Raw genomic sequence first — 22377 nt, forward strand, 5'->3', positions numbered from 1 at the left:
AGTCTAGATAATTCTTCACCCCAGAGTTTGAATGTGTCCCGATGTTTACAGTGTTTTATTATTTACCAGTACATCTCAAGGATGTTCTTATTACTGTATTACAGTTTTACTGTAATACAGTAAAAAGTACTGTAATACAATCCTACCATGAAGTCAAATAATATATTTTTTTGTATTACAGTAATGAGAATATTACAGGGCGGGTTATGAAAATAAATGGTGTTTATAAAAAAGGGTTATTTTCAAAAAATGTAATGCCATGTTTCTTTATATTTAATGATGAAATATGATTTTTCTTTTTTTCCCTCTTCTTCCTCCACTTTCACTCCCCCACAGCTTACTCCTCTTCTCAAGCTGTTCATCTATTGGGGAGAATTGTTTTTTTTTAAACATTTTTTTCTCATAATCGTCTCAGAGGCTGACGGCCCGTTTCCACACTAGCGAGGTGGAGGCCTCTGTGTGTCTGAACAGCGGTTAATGTGAGAGGACAGGCCCCCAGCCTCTGCCACAAGAGAAAGGACGAGAAGAAAACACACAAGTGCAAAAAGAACCGATAACCACTCTCGCTTTTTGTATCTTGGTCCTTTTCTTCCTCCCTCCCGCACTGAGGGATGTGTATTGGAAAGTAGCTGGCAGAGCCTGTGATGTCATTGCTGGTAGGTGTTTAAGCAGCTTACTAACATGAGAGGAAGAAAGAGAAAAAGAGAGAGCACACAGCGTGGGTTGAAAGGGTAGGGGCATGTGCAGATGCTGTATGTGGGTATGTGCTTGGTGGAGGATGATGTGTGTCAGAAGGGCAGATACATGGAGCCGGGAGTGACCGTTCTTAGGCCATGAATGTGTGTGAGAGTTGCTGACATACTGAGTTTGAGGACGTGATTAGTGGTGTTGCCTAACAGAAGAATCACTAAGATTATTGCTCATACTCAGTGCTGCTGATCGGGGATGTGAACAAAACTCTAAAGGGCTGTTAAACACTTCGGATGAACACTATTATGGTATCTATGAAGTTTTAATAATCATTCTAATTCTATGAGAATAGGGAGTCCACACCACATCTATAACGATAACGACACAGAGGAACGATATTACTGGAATCACTTTCAAAACAAATTCTTCCAGCTGATAAATGATTAAAAAAAACATTGACAGCCAACCCGCGAGAGATTACAAAACTGCAGCACGCACTTATAATAGTGGCATATATAATACTGACAATTAAGGCCTTGATATACTTCAATCGAAACCGAAGACCGAATTGAACAAAATCAGGCCGAAACTAACTTCATTTGGAGTTCACCTAGGAAAAAGTTTGCTGGTAAACACCTTTGTACTACCATTGATCTGTGGCGGTTATGCAATAGGTTGGTGTGCGCAGAGGCTCCGCCTTCTTTCACATTAAAATCTTTTAAGCTTTATTTCTTCCATAGAGTCAGTCGAGGTCATGGTGACATGAACACTGTGAAATGAGACACTGACACTGGTTTTCATGTTTAATACAGTAAAGCTGCTTGATTTTAAGGAATCTGTTGTCTAAAGTGCTATATAAATAAACTAGACGTGGCTTTACTAGAGTGCCGAATTGCAGACCTCGTACAAACTTCGTTTCTACGAACAGATGCTCTTCTTATGCTTTATTAAAAAAAATGCTTACTGTTGGCGCCAAGCCTGCAGTACTCCTCTCAGAAACTGAAGCTTTCGCGCCTCGATCGCCCCCAGGTGGCCAGTCCCAGCATAGCCGCACCCCTGTGTTTTATAATGGATGCGAGGCAAACTAAACAATCAAATTCCACTTCAAATATCCCCCCCCCCCCCCCAAAAAAAAAAAGTTAGTTTATGTCATTTTAGGCAGTTATCATTACGATGATTTAAATTTCAAGTGTTCGTTTTTAAAATAAATGTAGTTTTGGTTAGTTATTTGATGCTATAAAAACAGGGGTGTGACGTCATGATTGACAGCTGAGCTCGATTGATAGTTGTGTAGGGCTGCAACAAATAATTATTTTGATAATCTACTAATCTACCAATTATTAGAACGATTAATCGACTAATCATCGATTATTGCCATCGCCGTAGAGGACTAATCAGTACGTTTTGAGCGATTATTCAATTAGGTAAAACATTGCGGTATATATATTCTTACTATATTATAAAAAAGAAAAAAACTTTAGCTTTTTGAAATGGTTGTTTTAATGAACTTTAAACCAACTAAACAGTTCATTCTCTTTAAGTTCTCAGATTTCTGTCCAACTCAAATCACACACAAATGCTTTCTACGCATTGTTTAAATATTCTGTTCTCTTCCAGTTGAAAAATAAAAAATCAATAATCAGCTGCAATTCCTCTGGCGAAAAAAGTGATCAATAATAGGTGCTGCTTAAACGGATTACAATCTTTTTTACATGACAATTGAGCTGACATATTCTCATTCACCTTTTAATTAACAGCATGAAACAGTAACTGACATGAATGATTCTATCTCCTTTTTTAAGTCTTCATGCATATGGAACAAAATACAGGCAAGTGATAAGACTATAATACCTAATAGTGTTAATAAGGACTCCTAAACTCGATCAAGCTTTATTCTATCCAAAATAAATCACATTACACATTATACTTTAATCATTATTGTTAAAGGTCCCATTCTTCGCGTGTTTTCGAAGCTTTGATTATGTTAACAATGTGCAATATAACATGAGTTCATGTTTCACGTGTAAAAAAACTGTATTTTTCACACTTTTTTCACAATTTACTTATCTGTACAGCGCTGTTTCCTCTGTCCTAAAAACGGCCTGATGATTTCCTTGTTCTATGAAGTCCCTCCTTCAGAAACACGTAACGAGTTCTGATTGGGCCAGCGCTTCCCGTGTTGTGATTGGACAGCAGCTTAGCGCACTTTGCCCGGAAAGGTCCCGCCTCTTACCATAACGGGGAGATGCAAGCGCTGAATGTGCTCTTCTCCAAATGGGAGAGCAACAAGACCACGCCCCCTGTTTTGCGTGTTCTTGTGGGCGGAGGGTTAGTTAACAAACGGTTCTAGTGACGTCATTCCTGAAGGAAGTGCAGGGGTGTAGTCCAAACCGGCCGTTCGCTGTAGGCTTTGAAAGGGAACTTCTGTTAATCTCGCTTGGCATTGAACTTTGAGCTTTATAATTTTACAGGTATTATTTATGCTCTAACAGCAACATTTCACACTAACTAAAGTTTGAAAGATGGAATCGCGAAGAACAGGACCTTTAATATTATTACCATTATTAGTACTATTGCCTTCTCCAATAAAGACATTTTCCACTAATCAATTAGCTTCAGCTGGAGAACTCTGCTCTCACCGGCTCCTCTTGTGCTGGGATGTTTCATCTTTAAGTGCTGCAACATGCACGTCGTGCTCCCATTAAAAGCAAGTTGCCCCTTGCATGTATTGCACATGACAACATTCTTGGTTCAAAGTTTTGTGAAACTTTCCCACATTTGCCAGATCGGATTTGTTTGCACTCTGTCATAATATGTGCTGTTTTCTTCTACCGCAATAGCATTTGTAAGCATTACACTCTAGCGCCACAGTGCCATAACGGTCAAATCGTGATATAGCAGGCCCTTACATTAGGTCACATGAGATTAAACGACTACTCGACAACAAAGATATTTGTCAACAATTTTTTATTGTCGATGTTGTCAAAAATGTCAACTAATCGTTTCAGCCCTAGTTGATATTCACAACTTTTGCCATATCTGGTCGGCAAAACGTTGAACACATCTTCCTTTCTTAAGAATGACTTCAGTGGCGTTCTTTGTTCTTTTCTCAAAGAAAAGCTTAACTGCAAGTCTTCCAGAGTCACGGACAAAGCCGATTCGAAAGTCCGCTGTTCGCCAGCTTCTTTGTTTACAAGCAGCACGCAACTCTGCCATCATGTTAAGTCCGCCCCACTGACTATACACAATGTTATTGGCCTGACCAGAGTTTGTTTTTTACAGCTCAGAAGCCAACGGAGTTGCTAGCCTACCCTGGCTGCAAAATAGATTTACTGCCGCTAGGGTGCATCTAGATTTCTAGACTACACTCCTTCAGGATTCAAACAAGTTTTGGAAGTTTTTTTGAGAGTTAGGCCTTTATAATGCCATGATGTATGTGTGTGTGCGCGTGTGTGTGCGTGTGCATGCTCTCTTTTGCTCCGCCCAGTGCACGCCTGCACGAGTTTGGCTGTTTTCGGAAATAATCGGGACAGCGTATTTGTGTTTTATAAATATGATAAAACTAAAGACTCTTCAGAGATATAAAGGATGAAGTACTACTCTATAGGTACTCAAGATTAACATGAGACTGGCAGAAATTGTATGTGTTATGTAACCTTTAAAAGGAAAGCGCACCTCACATATACATATTCATCTAAACGACGCCCTCCGCAGTGTGGGCGGCGTCATATGTTCACTAACAGTCCTCCAAGTCACGTTTTTCGAAAATTATTTTAGTGAGTATATCGGGGCCTTTAAGCTTGTCTTTGTTACCGCTGTTTGGTTTGATTACATTACTTGATTCTTTTTCATGAAAATCTTTTCACCTTTTCATGAAAATCAAAATCATTTAGTTCTGTAAGCTGTAAGCGTTTGCTCCTCTCTATACAGCATGAGCTGCAGCAGAGTCAGATTTCACTTATCATGTAACAAGAGTAAAGGAGAGTTGACAGACAAGATGATGGCGTGTATGGTGTGCAACAGATCCTGAGCGTAATGGACAAATATGTTGTAAAATGTGCGGTCAGTGTCACCTCTCCCTATACACAAAATGGGCCTACATGTGATGGTTAGAGAGCATTCAAAGGTGATTAGTACCCCAGTACCCCCTCAGTACCCCCTGTATACACTTTTTTGATAGATTTTGGTATTATGGGTATTGCTGTTTTTTTTGGTAATACCGGCAATGTCACAAGTTTTTTACATCCCTGGTAACATTGTGCCATGCTGTATCGTGGAACAAAGTGCAACAATATGCATCGCAAACGTTAAAAATGAAATGCAATATGTATTAAGATGTAGGGCTGTCATTTTTGAGAAAAAACAAATTCAAATATATATCAAATATCAAGCAAATGTATTCGAATATATTCAAATATCTACAAGCCCCCTGAACTTTCCTCTCTTGTCTGGTGTGTGTGCGGCGCGTGCTCTTCAATTGTGGAGGAGCACGCTATATCACGTCATATAAGGACGCACACTGAAAAGTAATCGAGTCAGGTCGTTCACATGGTGAAATGTTTCATTTGATCGGTTCATGAAAAGGTTTATCCCACCCCTCAAACCGATTACAATTTCATTCGGTTTGGGTATTTTTATTCTGATTGAAGTGTTTATATGGAGCATTTTCATTCGAATTGGACTTTTAAAACGATTACAGTGCTCCATGTAAACGCACCTATAGACTTTTAAAAAATGTGCCACATTTTACTTTAAAAACCGGATAGTTTATTTATAGTTCGATAATGGATATTTCACATCATGTTCGAATGCATATTCAAATATCGAATAAAAAGTGACAGCCCTATTAAGATGTGTTTTCAGGGATCCAATCACAAGTGGTCAGCCGAGAGGCATTACTGTCTCCACCTGGTAATAACATGCGTTTCAGATGTGTCTCCTGTGACTTTATGTGGCTGTTTGTGAGAATAAAAGAGAAGCTAATGAAGAAAAGATCCAGAATGAAAGTGTCAGCGTGACAGATTACACACTTTAGGGGGGGTCAAACAGAGAATCCAGCTGCGTTGTGTGTATGTGTGTTTTGTTATGATGAGAGATTTAAGCCCCATGTCTTGTGCAAGAAGACCCACCCTAATAATTTTCACACTCCCACAGGATGGAATGGGTTAAAGGACGCAAAGGGAGAGGCATCATGGGAAGGCGTGGGATGCTCTATCCGTCCGGCCTGTTTTGCGGCTACAAAGAAAAAGTGAAGTCAGAAAAGGAGGAGTAAAGGGGGGAACAGCGATAGAGAGAAACTGAGGGAGGGAAAGAACATAATTGAAGGGTAGGGCTGCTGATCAAGACACACAAGAAGAGTTTCAGCATCGTCAACACACAAAAAGTGCTCGCATGCCAAAATAATGATAAAAGCAGGCGTGGACATAATCTAGAGGCTGTTCATATTTTCTGTGTTTATTTTGAGGGGAAACTTGTGGAATTGCGTTGTAACATAAAAAAAGCACAGAATGGGCAGGCATAGTGCAGAATATTATAAATGACAGATGTTGGAAGATCTAAGGAGCTTTTGGTGTAATTCTTATGGCAATACTCTTCTAAAATTAATATGTTCTATGCCAAACTACACAGGGTAGATGCAGTCTATAGTACTGTACATCATTTGGGATGACGCTTTAAGAAATGTTCACCCATTTTATTATATGACAGGTTAAGGTTCTCTTGAAAAATTGCAGTAGTATCATTCATGTCTGTAGAACATAGTGTGAAACCAGTTACGCACCAAAGATTAGGGGTTTTGTTCAATTCCCTAACCTTACGAATGAACCGGCGCATTGAAAGATCTAAAGACACAATACACCACACTCTCACCCAAACATCAACATGCATACACACAAATAGAAGAACATGTCTTTGTCTTGTCCTCTCAGCAAACTCGTGCTGATGAAGAGGCAAACACTCCCTCATTTGGTCACTCCTCCCCCATCGCTCCATATCCCAGTTCCACTATCCATCCCTCCCTTTCTCGCCTGACCAGCTCCATTAATTTAGTTTTTCATTTCTTCTCTCACCTCAACTCATTCCCACTCCTCTCTCTCTCCCCTAAGAAAAACATCCATGAGCTTGTTAAAAGACGATATAGTATATAACAAAAGGGGGGAATTACACTTGGCTATGAAATTATTTCTGAAGGATCACATGAAACTCTGAAGAATGATGTTGAAAATTAATTTATTCTTCTAAGAATGAGAAAAAACAAGAATGAGAAAGTTGTTCATCCAGTTTCTACCAAAAATTAGGGGTGTAACAATATATTGTTAAACGATATATCGCGATGTGAAAATGTGACGATATGTATCGTTGATGGAAACGATAAGATTCGTGATATATAGCTGTTTTATCCAAGGCTCAACTTGTTGTAGTAGGCATATTTATAAGATATAATTCACCCAAACACAAATTAACAAATATAGGCTACAACAAATATAAATTATGTCATGTAGCTACTCACCATCATGTCATTTTAATTTAACTTCCAAACACAAATAAAGACATTCTTTATGAAACCTGAGGGATTTCTATTCCTCCATCTTAAAAGTCCATTCCTCTCAAACTTAAAAGATGGAAAAATGCCAAAAAGGCATCATAAAAATTACTAATCAATTAGTCTAATCCAAATCTTTTGAAGTCTTCAAGTCTTCTGAAGAAACCCAATGGCTTTATATGATGAATATATCATCATATTGCATTGATCATCTGAAGTGCGCGCTGCCGGAACAGCGCTCCTCAAAGTGAGAGCGCAAACATTAAAAAATATTTAAAAAAACATATTAATATATATATATATATATAAATAATAATTGTGTACTGTGCTAATAAATTGAGATTTCTTACAGATCTTACAGGTTGTTGGCCTTGTTTGTTTAGTTGCTTCTATTGCTCTCCCCTTTTTTGTAAGTCGCTTTGGATAAAAGCGTCTGCTAAATGATTAAATGTAAATGTAAAATATCGGGATACATATCGTATCGTGAGTTCAGTATCGAGATACATATCGAATCGTGACACGAGGGTATCGTTACACCCCTACCAAAAATAGACCCAAAATTTTGAACCCAATTTACACAGAACACATAAAAAAAATACAGTGGATACGGAAAGTATTCAGACCCCCTTAAATGTTTCACTCATTGTTATATTGCAGCCATTTGCTAAAATCATTTAAGTTATTTTTTTTCATTAATGTACACACAGCACCCCATATTAACAGAAAATCACATGGTCCTAAGTATTCAGTAATTAGTAGAAGCACCCTTTTGATCTAATACAGCCATGAGTCTTTTTGGGAAAGATGCAACAAGTTTTTCACACCTGGATTTGGGGATCCTTTGCCATTCCTCATTGCAGATCCCCTCCAGTTCTCTCAGGTTGGATGGTAAATGTTGGTGGACAGCCATTTTCAGGTTTTTCCAGAGATGCTTAATTGGGTTTAAGTCAGGGCTCTGGCTTGGCCATTCAAGAACAGTCATGGAGTTGTTGTGAAGTCACTCCTTCATTATTTTAGCTGTGTGCTTAGGGTCATTGTCTTGTTGGAAGGTGAACCTTCGTCCCAGTCTGAGGCCTTGAGCCCTCTGGCGAAGGTTTTCGTCCAGGATATCCCTGTACTTGGACGCATTCATCTTTCCCTTGATTGCAACCAGTCGTCCTGTCCCTGCAACTGAAAAACACCCCCACAGCATGATGCTGCCACCACCAAGCTTCACTGCTGGGACTGTATTAGGCAGGCAATATTTTTCTCCACACATACCACTTAGAATTAAGGCCAAAAAGTTCTAGCTTGGTCTCATCAGACCAGAGAATCTTATTTCTCACAATCTTCGGGTGTTTTTTTTATAGCAAACTTTAATGTGCATCGGGCCACTCTGCCATAAAGCCCTGACTGGTGGAGGGCTGCAGTGATGGTTGACTTTCTACAACTTTCTCGCATTTCCCAACTGCATCTCTGGAGCTCAGCCACAGTGATCTTTGGGTTCTTCTTTACCTCTCTCACCAAGGCTCTTGTCCCACCGATAGCTCAGTTTGGCCGGACGGCCAGCTTTAGGAAGGGTTCTGGCCGTCCCAAAGTTCTTCCATTTAAGGATTATGGAGGCTGCTGTGCTCTTAGGAAGCTAAAAGCTAAAAAAAAATTGTAACCTTGGCCAGATCTGTGCCTTGCCACAATACTGTCTCTGAGATCTTCAGGCAGTTCTTTTGACCTCATGATTCTCATTTGCTCTGACATGCACTGTGAGCTGTAAGGTCTTATATAGACAGGTGTGTGGCTTTCCCAATTAAGTCCAATGAGAATAATCAAACACAGCTGGACTCAAATGAATGTGTAGAACCATTTCAGGGATGATCAGAAGAAATGGACAGCACCTGAGCTAAATATATGAGTGTCACAAGCAAAGGGTCTGAATACTTAGGACCATGTGATATTTTAGTTTTCCCTTTTTAATAAATCTGCAAAAATGTCAACAATTCTGTGTTTTTATGTCAATATGGGGTGCTGTGTGTACATTAATGAGAAAAACAATTACTTAAATTATTTTAGCAAATGGCTGCAATATAACAGAGTGAAAAATGTAAGGGGGTCTGAATACTTTCCGTACCCACTGTATATAAAAGAAGAGAGAGCAATGTTAAATGGAGAACACATAAGATGAAGAGAGAGACAAAGATAGATACAAGTCTCATCATATATAAAAAAAAACTTCAGAAATGAGTACCACATCTCACAGGGGAGCAAGGAAAAACCGAGAAAAAGAATGCTGAGAGGGAGAAGCAAATAGAAATCCCAATCAATACAGTCTCTATGAGCAGTCAGCTCAGACTCAGAGAAAGTGGGTCAAACAATGGCAGAAGAACAGGAGTGAGCAAGGGAGATATGAGAGGGAGGGAGGGAGGGAGAGAGAGGGAGGAGGTGGTGACCCCTGTTGACTACCTATCCAAGACCCACAACCCCAATGGCTTTATATGAGACTTTTGGGAGATTCTAGGCGATGCATTGTGGGATGCATCCTGCCTCTAGTCAGCTCAGTGACTATAAGACACAGTGTGTGATTATGGCTTAATGGCTTAGCCGAGCACAACTGTTCTAACACACTGCAAAACGGAGTCAAAAAGATATTTAGCGAAATTTAGTAATGCAAACACAGATTTACCTCCCACTTGGCTTATGTAAGATTGATAATGTTGTGTTTTGTGCGCGTGCGCTTGTAGCACTATACGATAAATTATAATTCTAATGTTAATCCAGCGAATTTAATTGTGCAATTTTATAAAGAGAATTGAGTTGTCCTTTCCTCTGCAGAAGTGTCCTCGATCATTTGAGTGATTACCTCTATGTATTAGTAATACAAAACTACCAGTTTCTTTTTATAAGGTTTCTAGTAAGCCTTAGTAAGACCTAGCAAGAATTAATATTATGAAATGACTCATGGTTTAAATGACTCGGGGTCCCTTTTTGTCTCCCAGCAAAAACTTTTTTCCAGAAACAGAAACCACTCTCATGTGCGCTCCCCGCATGTTGTTACAAATTAAAGGGGGGGTGAAACACTCAGTTTCAGTACCTATAGAGTAGTATTGCATCCTACATATCTCCGAAAAGTCTTTAGTTTTATTATATTTATAAAATAAATATGGGCTGTACCAAGTCTTTCCGGAAAAAAATGAGCGCCTGGAGGCGTATTGTGGGGGCAGAGCTAAAGAATGACGAATGTGCACAAAGCGGTGACGTCCTCAAGCGTGGAGAAACCCATGGCTATCGAGCTCAGCTAATACAGATATGATCCAGAATCATTTGGAGGCTGAAATAAATTGAACAGGAGAAACAGCAACAGCAGGACGTCCGTCTCTGTGGTATGGACTGTATTTAGTGGCCTGTCAACATTTGTGTGTGTTTACTCGCAGTTTATGAGGACATGATTCGGTTTATGGGCTATTGTATGCGACTAAACATTAGCAGTAGCAAGCAAAACGGTTTTGCACGTCAGACTAGTGTAACGTTATACAGAGAACAACAATGGAGTCCGTTAGCGCATTTGAATGACGAAGCACGCGATCGTGTCGTTTACTGATGTTTACTCACGAGACGAGCCGACAGCACAGACATTTGAAGCAGTTTTACTCACCGGCTGCTTCCAAAGCAGGACCGAACCTTTATCGCTGGGACGGCTCCGTCAAAAACACACTTCTTTGGTATGATTTGGTGAAGTCCTGTGACAGCAGTGACCGTGGAGATCCACTTTGCGACGCAACTGAAGCGATGTTGTGAAGCTTCCCGTCATTTCTGCGTTCAAATCGGTTCAAATGCAGCGCTGCCTTCCCGGAATGCTGTGCTGAAGCGTTGAAGTCGTTTGATGTCCCCCATAGGAATAAAGTGGAGCGCGGCACGGACTATAACCGACATTAGCATTCACGGACGACTGGATCTGCAGCTGAGTGTTTATAGGCGTGCATTTCCTCTCTCGCTCTAGTCACGCGCACCCTACCAGGAGAAGAGCCCGTACAGCCCATACAAGGACCTTCCGCTCTGTTCACGTCAAGCTGACCCATACTCGAAAAAAACTCTCCGAAACTTATTCGAATAATAGAGAATATATATAATAGAGAATTATGAGAATATATATATATATATACACACAGGTCCTTCTAAAAAAATTAGCATATTGTGATAAAGTTCATTATTTTCCATAATGTAATGATAAAAATTAAACTTTCATATATTTTAGATTCATTGCACACCACCTGACATATTTCAGGTCTTTTATTGTTTTAATACTGATGATTTTGGCATACAGCTCATGAAAACCCAAAATTCCTATCTCAAAAAATTTGCATATTTCATCCGACCAATAAAAGAAAAGTGTTTTTAATACAAAAAAAAGTCAACCTTCAAATAATTATGTTCAGTTATGCACTCAATATTTGGATGGGAATCCTTTTGCAGAAATGACTGCTTCAATGCGGGGTGGCATGGAGGCGATCAGCCTGTGGCACTGCTGAGGTGTTATGGAGGCCCAGGATGCTTCGATAGCGGCCTTAAGCTCATCCAGAGTGTTGGGTCTTGCGTCTCTCAACTTTCTCTTCACAATATCCCACAGATTCTCTATGGGGTTCAGGTCAGGAGAGTTGGCAGGCCAATTGAGCACAGTAATACCATGGTCAGTAAACCATTTACCAGTGGTTTTAGCACTGTGAGCAGGTGCCTGGTCGTGCTGACCTGGGGAATGCGGCACCTGTAGCCCATTTCCTGCACACGCCTGTGCACGGTAGCTCTGGATGTTTCTACTCCAGACTCAGTCCACTGCTTCCGCAGGTCCCCCAAGGTCTGGAATCGGTCCTTCTCCACAATCTTCCTCAGGGTCTGGTCACCTCTTCTCGTTGTGCAGTGTTTTTTGCCACTGAGGTGCCTTGATACAGCACTCTGGGAACAGCCTATTCGTTCAGAAATATCTTTCTGTGTCTTACCCTCTCGCTTGAGGGTGTCAATGATGGCCTTCTGAACAGCAGTCAGCTCGGCAGTCTTACCCATGATTGCGGTTTTGAGTAATGAACCAGGCTGGGAGTTTTTAAAAGCCTCAGGAAGTTTAGAAATAATGAGTTGATTCAGATGATTAGGTTAATAGCTCGTTTAGAGAACCTTTTCATGATATGCTAATTTTTTGAGATAGGAATTTTGGGTTTTCATAAGCTGTATGCCAAAATCATCAGTATTAAAACAATAAAAGACCTGAAATATTTCAGTTGGAGTGAAGTTGAGGTGAAGTTTAATTTTTATCATTACATTATGGGAAATAATGAACTTTATCACAATATGCCAATTTTTTTAGAAGAACCTGTACACACACACACACACACACACACACACACACACACACACACATATATACTAGGGGTGACCCCTAATAGTCGAAGATTCGATGCATCGATATGCAGGACCGGATTCGACCACCTATCTCACGGTCGAATCTTCGCAGTTGTTATGAAACGAGGATCATACCATTTTGGCAATATGGGGGTGCTCAATATTAGTGTTATAAAGACATGTTATCCTCCCTTTAAGGGCACTGAGATTCGCACCGGCCTCACCGCGGCTTTATAATTAGAACACATTTACACACCTACGACGGCATTCGACGCCTGTCTGTGGCGATTAAATGTATATTTCCCTTAAATCGTGAATGTACATACTGATTTCACCCTGTGCTACAAGATACACTCATAGTGCAGCTCTTCTGTCAGAAGTCGATTCAAAATTGAGCTTGCGCGTATAATGTTCACGTCTGCCTGTTGTTTGATACCTGAGACACGGCGCTGAGCTTCAGTCCGGTGTGCGACCCCCTTTAGGCACAATCGGCTTAAGAATGTGCATATAAACGCACTTCTATAAACGTTCTTTTCCTCTCTAGGCAGGTATTTTTTTTAGGTTTATTTATCAAAATGTTCTTTTATATATTTGTGTGATGTTCTGTGTTTTGATCGCGGCTTTAGCATGTTATGAGAGAACAGTTAATTTACGAATGTGTAGTGTAGCCTCGGTCGACCATAGAGAGATTCGAAAATTCTGATTCGAATGTGTAAATCCCTTAGTCGGGGACACCCCTAATATATACACACAGTGCCGAAAATAAGTATCTGAACATCCTGCTATTTTGCAAGTTCTCCCACTTGGAAATCATGGAAGGGTCTGAAATTGTTGTCGTAGGTGCATGTCCACTGTGAGAGACATAATCTAAAAAAAAAAAAATTCCAAAAAATAACAATGTATGATTTTTTACAACTATTTTTTTGTATGATACAGCTGCAAATAAGTATTTGAACACCTGAGAAAATCAATTTTAATATTTGGTAAAGTAGCCTTTGTTTTCAATTACAGAGGTCAAACGTTTCCTGTAGTTTTTCAGCAGGTTTGCACACACTGCAGGAGGGATTTTGGCCCACTCCTCCACACAGATCTTCTCTAGATTCAGTCAGGTTTCTGGCCTGCCACTGAGAAACACTCCCTCCACACCCCGCTGAGTTTAAACTCCCTCCAAAGATTCTCTATTGGGTTTAGGCCACGCTAGAACCTTGATATGCTTCTTACAGAGCCACTCCTTGGTTATCCAGGCTGTGTGCTTCGGGTCATTGTCATGTTTGAAGACCCAGCCTCTACCCATCTTCAATGCTCTAACTGAGGGAATGAGGTTGTTCCCCAAAATCTCGCAATACATGGCCCCGGTCATCCTCCCCTTAATACAGTGCAGTCACCCTGTCCCATGTACAGAAAAACACCCCCAAAGTATGATGCTACCACCCCCATGCTTCACAGTAGGGATGGTGTTCTTGGGATGGTACTCATCATTCTTCTTCCTCCAAACACGTTTAGTGGAATTATGACCAAAAAGTTCTATTTTGGTCTCATCTGACCACTTGACTTTCTCCCATGACTCCTCTGGATCATCCAAATGGTCATTGGCAAACTTGTGTACAATTTTGTCTCTAGTGTCTTTGAACAGCTCTTTGGTCTTGGCCATGTTAGTAGTTGGATTCTTACTGATTGTATGGGGTGGACAGGTGTCTTTATGCAGCTAACGACCTCAAACAGGTGCATCTAATTTAGGATAATAAATGGAGTGGAGGTGGACATTTTAAAGGCAGACTAACAGGTCTTTGAGGGTCAGAATTCTAGCTGATAGACAGGTGTTCAAATATTCAAATACTTATTTGCAGCTGTATCATACAAATAAATAGTAAAAAAAATCATATATTGTGATTTCTGGATTTTTTTTAAATTTAGATTATGTCTCTAACAGTGGACATGCGCCTACGATGACAATTTCAGACCCCTCCATGATTTCCAAGTGGGAGAACTTGCAAAATAGCAGGGTTTTCAAATACGTATTTTCCTCACTGTGTGTATATATTTATAAACTGACCCCAAACCTTTGAACGTGTATGTGAAAATCCCATGGATTGAATAATGGTAAAAGTCCTCCTGTAGTCAATCATCTTATCTGTTTGATCACTAAATTGACATATTTAAAAGTACTTTTATCCTGGGATTTTTTTTAATTCATGCATTAAAGTATCTTAAATGTAACTACTCTGCTTTAGTATACATGGATTCATGAATATGCAAATTATCCCCGCTTCCACTCACTCAGACTGGCTCTTCTGCAAGTCGATGTACACTATATTGCCAAACGTTTTGGGACACCTTTATATGCACATGAACTTCCCATTCTTAATCTGTAGGGTTTAATATGGAGTTGCCTACCCTTTGCAGTTATGACAGCTTCAACTCTTATGGGAAGGCTTTCTACAAGGTTTAGGAGTGTGTTTATGGGAATTTTTGACCCTTCTTCTAGAAGTGCATCTGTGAGGTCAGGCACTGATGTTGGTCGAGAAGCTCTGGCTCACAGTCTCCACTCTAATTCATCCCAATGGTGATCTATCAGGTTGAGGTCAAGACTCTGTGTAGGCCAGTCAAGTTCATCCACACAAAACTTGCTCAACTATGTCTTTATGGACACACCAGTGCTTTGTGCACTGGTGTGCAGTCATGTTGGAACAGGAAGGGGCCATCCCCAAACTGTTCCCACAAAGTTAGGAGCATGAAATTGTCCAAAATGCCTTGGTATGCTGAAGCATTAAGAGAAGCAACTAAGGGGCCAAGCCCGACCCCTGAAAAACAACTCAACAACATAATCCCCATCCACCAAACTTTACACTTGGCACAATGCAGTCAAGCAAGTGGCATCTGCCAAACCCAGACTCATCCATCAGATTGTCAGACAGAGAAGCGTGATTTATCACTCCAGAAAACACGTCTCCACTGTTCTAGAGTTCAGTGGCGGTGTGCTTTACACCACTCCATGAAGCTCTCAAAGAAGTTCTGGAGAAGTTCTTGCGCTAATCTGAAGGCCAAATGAAGTTTGGAGGTCTATAGCTATTGACTCTGCAGAAAGTTGGTGACTCCTGCGCACTGTGTGCCTCAGCATTCAGTGACCCCTCACTGTGAATTTCCGTGGGCTACCACTTCGTGGCTGAGTTACTGTTATCAATTGCTTCCATTTTGTCATAATGCCACTAACAGTTGACCATGGAATATTTTGTAGAGAGGAAATTTCACAAATGGATTGATGTCCCAATACTTTTGGCAATATAGTGTATCAGAATGGTAATGCATTTAATGAATCGCTCTCTACAATGTCGGACAAATTACCTGGCTTCTCTTGAGACTCTCTGCTTTAGAGCGGTCATAGTTAATGATATGCTAAAGCCCACCCACACATTGATGTGACTGGTTACAAGGTAGTTTGTGAATGTCTTTTTTTGACTGACGTCTTCAGGGGAAAATACTCAGCAATGGTGTTGACTTATGAATTTTCCCATGGTTTGTTTAAAGCATATTGAAACCACCACATAGACATATAAACAGCATATGATTTTCACTACAGGGGGTCTTTAAATAGTAAATCAAATGACTTTAAAATCACTCTTTTATCGCTCTACAATACATGATCAAGAAATTTGTATTCTAAATATAAACAGTTGATAGTGACAAACAGGTATTTAGAAAAGGGCTGTGGTTGTTGTGTTGCTACTGATATAGTACAAGTAAAGGGGGTGGGGGGTGTTCTTCCCTGATGGCCTTTTAAACCATTGTGCCATATAATCACAGGCTGCACAAAGTCAGTTTTACTCAACAGTTACACTATCTGCCTCTCGTGCACGTATTTGTTTCATGAGCAACTCATGTTCCAGCCATTCATGATCGACACAAACTTTAACTGCTGCCCTCTTAACACAAAACGCTCTCTCATCAGCGAGGAGGATATGAAATCAGACAGGGCCTGTCACGAAGAGGCACCCATGACCTAAAAATCCTTTTGAGATGCAGAGCACCTTTTGCACCTCATGTGAAAGCGTGCAGAGAGGTAAGATAAAAAGAGTTGGTGGAAAGACCTTCAAAATCAGAGAACAAAAGACTAATTGGCCATCTCTTCCCCTCGACCTGGGTTTGTGGAGGCTGTTTGAGGAGCGCAGAGAAGTGAAGAAAGAGAAGTAGAAATGTTGGTCACTGTTACACACGCACATACACACGATCTCTCAAACATATCTATCCAGATGGTGTTTAACCTTCCGCCCACACACAAACACACACACACATGCAAACACACATGGTCCTCCATCTTTCTTTTAACCCAAAGAATACACTTTAGAAACAGACCTCTTACCCAAATATCCTTTAACCTAGGGGTGTGCAAAATAAATAGTCTGCGATAATATCGTAACTGTTGTTTTAACGATGTGCAATGCGATCTTACATTATTGAGTATATCCATTATTGTAATATATGTGTGTACGTGCATACAATACGTGATGTAGTCTTGCAGATTAGACTATTGCGGGTTCACACTTTCACTGTATGTGAGTCTATTTATATCATTTAATTTTTTTAAATAAATATCACAGGAAGAATCTAGATATCAGCATGACAACAAAGTTCATATTGATTTTATTCAAGTTTATTTAACAAGAGGTTAATATTAAGTGACTCAGGCTACATTTTAGACACCATATCGGTCTTTGTCAGACACGTGAGTTTGTTGTGTGTGACATCACCTGATAAAGACTGATTGCACATTTTTACTTTATTTTGCCAACGAGAATAGTTCAAAACAGTCACAGCACTGTAATGGTGTCACTGAGCAACACAAGAGGTGTTTCCTTACTGAATGAATCAAATTATTGAACAAATTAGTTGAATTAGTTGTGATTCAGTGACTAAGATAGATTATTGATTCATGATTCGGATAGCCAATGATTTCAGCAGTTTGACACGCGATCCGAATCATGACTCAATCCACTGATTCATGACCGTTTGAATCTTTATTTGAGGTTTGAAAACAAACGAGGAAGAGAAGACAATGCTGAATAAAGTCGTAGTTTTTGTTATTTTTGGACCAAAATGTATTTCCGATGCTTCAAGAGATTCTAACTAACTAACTGATGTCTCATATGGACTACTCTGATGATGTTTTTATTCCCTTTCTGGACATGGACAGTATAGTGTGCATACACTCAGAAACGCTCTCGGACTAAATATAAAATATCTTAAAATGTGTCTGAAGTTGAACGAAGGTCTTACGGGTGTGGAACGACATTAGGGTGAGTCATTAATTACAAAAAAAACTATTTTTGGATGAACTAATCCTTTAAGATAGTCAAATGATTCGTTCCTAACTATTTGAATCAGTTGTGTAAATTAATTGGTTGAATCTCAATGACTCACTCATTAACAGTAACTTGCTGCCACCTACTGGCGGTTTTGATTTCACATTTTAAAGTATCTTTTCATCATGTTTTAAATTATTTCAAATATCAGTATTTAACGTTGTGTTTAAAACATCAATACATTATTTATGCATTACTGCAGGTTATTTGTCACCTCTAAGCTCATTAAACAGTCTAATGCCACTCCAAATACAGCTTCTGTTTTTCCTCTCCATTGCGAAGGTAAAAATGCTCATGAAAGATGATTTCTGTCACTGCTGTGAACTGACTACCACACAGAATATGTAGAATATCAAAAACTTTAGGAGTCAGCTGATCACCAGCACCAAGGTAACCAGCAATAACACACTCAGCAAAATATCGTCTAATTATCGTTATCAAGAAAATCCCAGAAAATATCGAGATATAGTTTTTTGTCCATATCACACACCCCCACACTCTGATATGAATCAACCCTTCATCAGCGCACACACAGAAACATATAGATGACGGTCATGTAGGGTTCTTCCCCCTGAGGATAAAGCCTATTGTTATAAACCAGCGGGCTGAACTCAAAGAGGATCTACACACTGCTCTTCATAACCTCTATAGTCTGGAGCTCCTCTGTATATTGTCTGTATTCATGACTCCAGGTGGAAACAACACAATGCCTCACCTGACACAATCATTAATATTCATTAATATTTAATTTAGATAATTGGCATACATACTGTATGCGTCTCACCTTGTCTAAGGTATCTTATAGTTTATTTAAAGCTGCAGTTTTTTTTATTTTACCTCATTAAAAAGTTTCAGACTTTTTACAGAAATTATGTCCACCTCACACATCAGTAACTTATTTAAAACAGTGTTATTCTACATGGTGTGGGTTGCCTCATGAGGGCAGACATGTTTAGATGACAACCTAACCACTCAAATAATAGGGATTTCATCTCAGCCTTTGCTACTGGACACTTTCACTTCAGGAATAATTTAATCACGACTGTATAATACATACGTGTGTGTGTGTGTGTGTGTGTGTGTGTGTGTGTGTGTGTGTGTGTGTGTGTGTGTGTGTGTGTGTGTGTGTGTGTGTGAGCCTGTTTATGTGGTTTATGAGGACACAAATTTGTATAACTACATGGGTATTACACTGGTATTACTCTATAAATGTGGTTTATGAGGACATATCAAATGTCCTCATAATTCAAATGGCCTTAAAAACATACTAAATGATGTTTTTTTGAGAAAGTAAAAATGCAGAATGTTTCCTGTGATGGGTAGGTTTAGGGGCAGGGGCAGTGTAAGGGGATAGAAAATACGGTTTGTACAGTATAAAAACCATTACGCCTATGGAGAGTCCCTGTAAACCACATAGACCAACATGTGTGTGTGTGTGTGTGTGTGTGTGTGTGTGTGTGTGTGTGTGTGTGTGTGTGTGTGTGTGTGTGTGTGTGTGTTATATTGGTGGCCAAAAATATTAGAACACTTGGCATGTGGGAGTCGTTATTGGGCCTGGATTTATCTTCAAAGAGGACATATATGTATATATTAGGGGTGTAACAATATACCACCATACAAAAATGCAACAATATCAATATCTTAATTGTGCATAGTTCACCAAAAATAAAAATTACTGTGAGAAAAAAATCAAGTTCACAGAGTTTTAGTGTCAGTTTTACATTAAACTATTATACATGTTGAATATAGTGTATAATTATGCAATGGGGGAATATTTCTGGGTCCTCATAATGCCAACAGTAAAAAAAGTGGACTACATGTCCAAACTATGTTCCGGAGATGAACAGCGGTCTTACGGGTGTGGAACAACCTTAGGCTTTAGTAGTCATTAATTACATACATTTCATTTTTTGGGTAAACGAACCCTTTAAGTTACCACCACCAACTCCAGGACTATTTATTTCCAGCTCCAGTGTAATACCAAATTAAGCATTTTAATCGATAGTCTTTTTTGTTAACCTGTTATTATATGCAATGATTGTATTAGTTCAGTGTCGGGGTAGGCTACGTATCAAATCGTGACATGAGGGTATCCTTACACACCTCTATATAGTCCTAATGAACTAAACATTTTATTTTTAAGTATGCAAATTACAATGTCCCTAAAAAACAAATAAAGAATTTGTGACAATGCTTAAAATACAACTGTCATTTACTCACCCATGGCAATTTTGTCATGTTTTCTTAGCGTAACGATGGTGACGGTTCAGATATTCCAAGGCCCAAGGCTTCTGAATGTTTTCGATTGAAAAACAGACCGCCATTTTTTTTTACTTTAAATGCAATCGGAATGATCGTTTTCTAGTTAAAAAAAACTGGACATGAACGATCTCTCACTTAAACCTCTCAATTCTCACCCGATGACCACGTAAGATTTCACGACTTTAGAAGTGGGAAGTAGGACCTTTCCGACCGCACGCGAAGGCAGCAAAAGTCATGTCATCGAACCAGGCGCGCACCGTGACCGCACGCGAGATAGATTCCGTTCTGCACAGACAGCGCCACCCACAGGAGAGGAAGAAACTGCGCCTTCATTTGGTTCTCGCGTTTATGGAAACTCTGTCAGGTATATCCTTTACTGTCTATGGATTTATCCATTTAAATAAAGACATGCCTACATGTCTTTTTTTTATAAAAGCTTTAAAGTAATGCTGACTACCCTCGGCCTCAACTCTATTCTAATATTTCGTATATTATTTAATTTTATTTATAAAAGGAGTTTTTTTTTTATATATATTTAGCTCATTTATATAGGCTATTGGGGGCAAATTGCGCACTCTTTTACAGGCCTATATTTTAAGTTGATTAAAGCTTTATTAAATTTTTTAGGGCCCTCATCAAAAATAAAAATCTCTTCACGAAGAGACGATAATATCTTATTTCACTTCTAAAATTACAAATGTTTTTTTTATTTTGGCAGCAAATAGAGAGACTTTGAAGGCCAGAAAGTGCATCCATCCCACCCATCCATTATAAAAGTGCTCCAAATGACTAATAAAAGCCTTGAAGCGATGCGTTTGTGTAAAAAAAAAAAAAAAAAAAAAAAAAAACTGTGTTAGGCCTATAAACAAAATAAAAAAAACTAATAAAAAGCTCCCGACAAACCCATTAATTTTAGGAACAAATGAAGATATTTTCAAGGAAATCTGAGCTTTGTCCAATTACACAGGGCTCTCACGCACACGTGGTGCTCACGCGTTGAAGATTAATATTTTGTAAATAAAGTGGTAAATTATTAGCCTATTATTATTATTATTATTATTATTATTATTATGCACAAACAAAGCATTGCTTCATAAAATTGATGTTAAATCATTAAGTCACATGGGGCTTGAAAGTGGTAGTTGTAAACGAGGGACAGGATTTTGATTGTTCTGCAGATGAACAAAAGTCTTGGGTTTGGAATGACATGAGGGTATGTAATGACAGAATTTTTATATATTTTGCGATGAACCGTTTAAGTCCAGAAATCAGTCCGGTAAATTTCCCTAGATTTCACAAAATTGGTCTCTGTACTCTTCACTGTGGAGTGTGCACACATTTGTTTTCTTTATATTCAGAGGTAACAATATTGCAAAACCTCAATCAGGAAGAAAAAAAATATTTTTATTATTATTATTTTTATTTATTTTTTAAATAATAATAATAAAATGTTGGTGAATTTCCTCTTATCGTAGCAGTGCTGTTCACTGGTTATCATGAGTTCAATCATCACACGTGGACGAGGTCCCTCTAGTGGTGCATTAGGTTAGGTGTCATGAGCAGAAACGCAGACAGCAGAACCGGTCTATGAGCAGAACAGATGCGGCGCATGTGCTCAAAGTTCTGCTTTATGTTATCTGCAATCCGCTACCTGAGTTAACAGATTATAAAACATTCTGAAACCTTAAGCAAATTATTTATCTAAGTATTACACACGTGATCCCTTCAAAAATCTGGCTCCCTCAGAAACCCAAATAAAAATCTCCAATGACTTTCCCAATGTGTTTTTTTTCTTGCTAAATTATTTGTCCACTGTTTTTTATTAAACATTGTCTTGTCAAGCGTGTCAGCAAACTGCCCCATAACTGCCTCCGTGTCACTCTTCACACCCCGTATGCGTGGAAAACAGCTTGAATATTTGATTCCTGACACCTAACAGACTTTGCGGCTTAAGATTAATGCTTGTGAAAATGTGCATAAAACTATAGCATTAAGCGTTTTAAAGCGCTCGGGAAGCTCCTTTAATTAAGCTTGTTTAAGGGGAACATGCGTCAGCTGGATTGCTGTTTCACTGCTCAGGTCTTTTGTTGAAGGTTTAAATCCTTTGAACCAGTGACCCACTCTCTCGTTCCTTATCAGATTGCCACACCAATCGCTGTTAAGACT

The 22377-nt window shown here is 39.3% G+C and overlaps 1 protein-coding gene across 2 annotated transcripts in view; it reads right to left on the reverse strand.

Moving 5' to 3' along the window:
* The window catches only part of zbtb46 (zinc finger and BTB domain containing 46), a 129055-nt gene extending 108612 nt beyond the window's left edge, over positions 1-20443 (reverse strand). The window contains exon 1 of one of the 2 annotated variants that reach the window (XM_067446761.1): positions 20170-20417. In XM_067446761.1, the coding sequence (XP_067302862.1) occupies positions 20170-20173 (4 nt within the window). In that variant the 5' untranslated portion in view covers positions 20174-20417. Of the gene's footprint in view, positions 1-20169 lie in introns of both variants that reach the window. The other variant, XM_067446758.1, reaches the window with a different exon arrangement.
* Positions 20444-22377: the final 1934 nt, after the last annotated feature.

Source organism: Pseudorasbora parva, chromosome 6 (assembly GCF_024679245.1).
Source record: "Pseudorasbora parva isolate DD20220531a chromosome 6, ASM2467924v1, whole genome shotgun sequence".
NCBI classification, from domain to species: domain Eukaryota; kingdom Metazoa; phylum Chordata; class Actinopteri; order Cypriniformes; family Gobionidae; genus Pseudorasbora; species Pseudorasbora parva.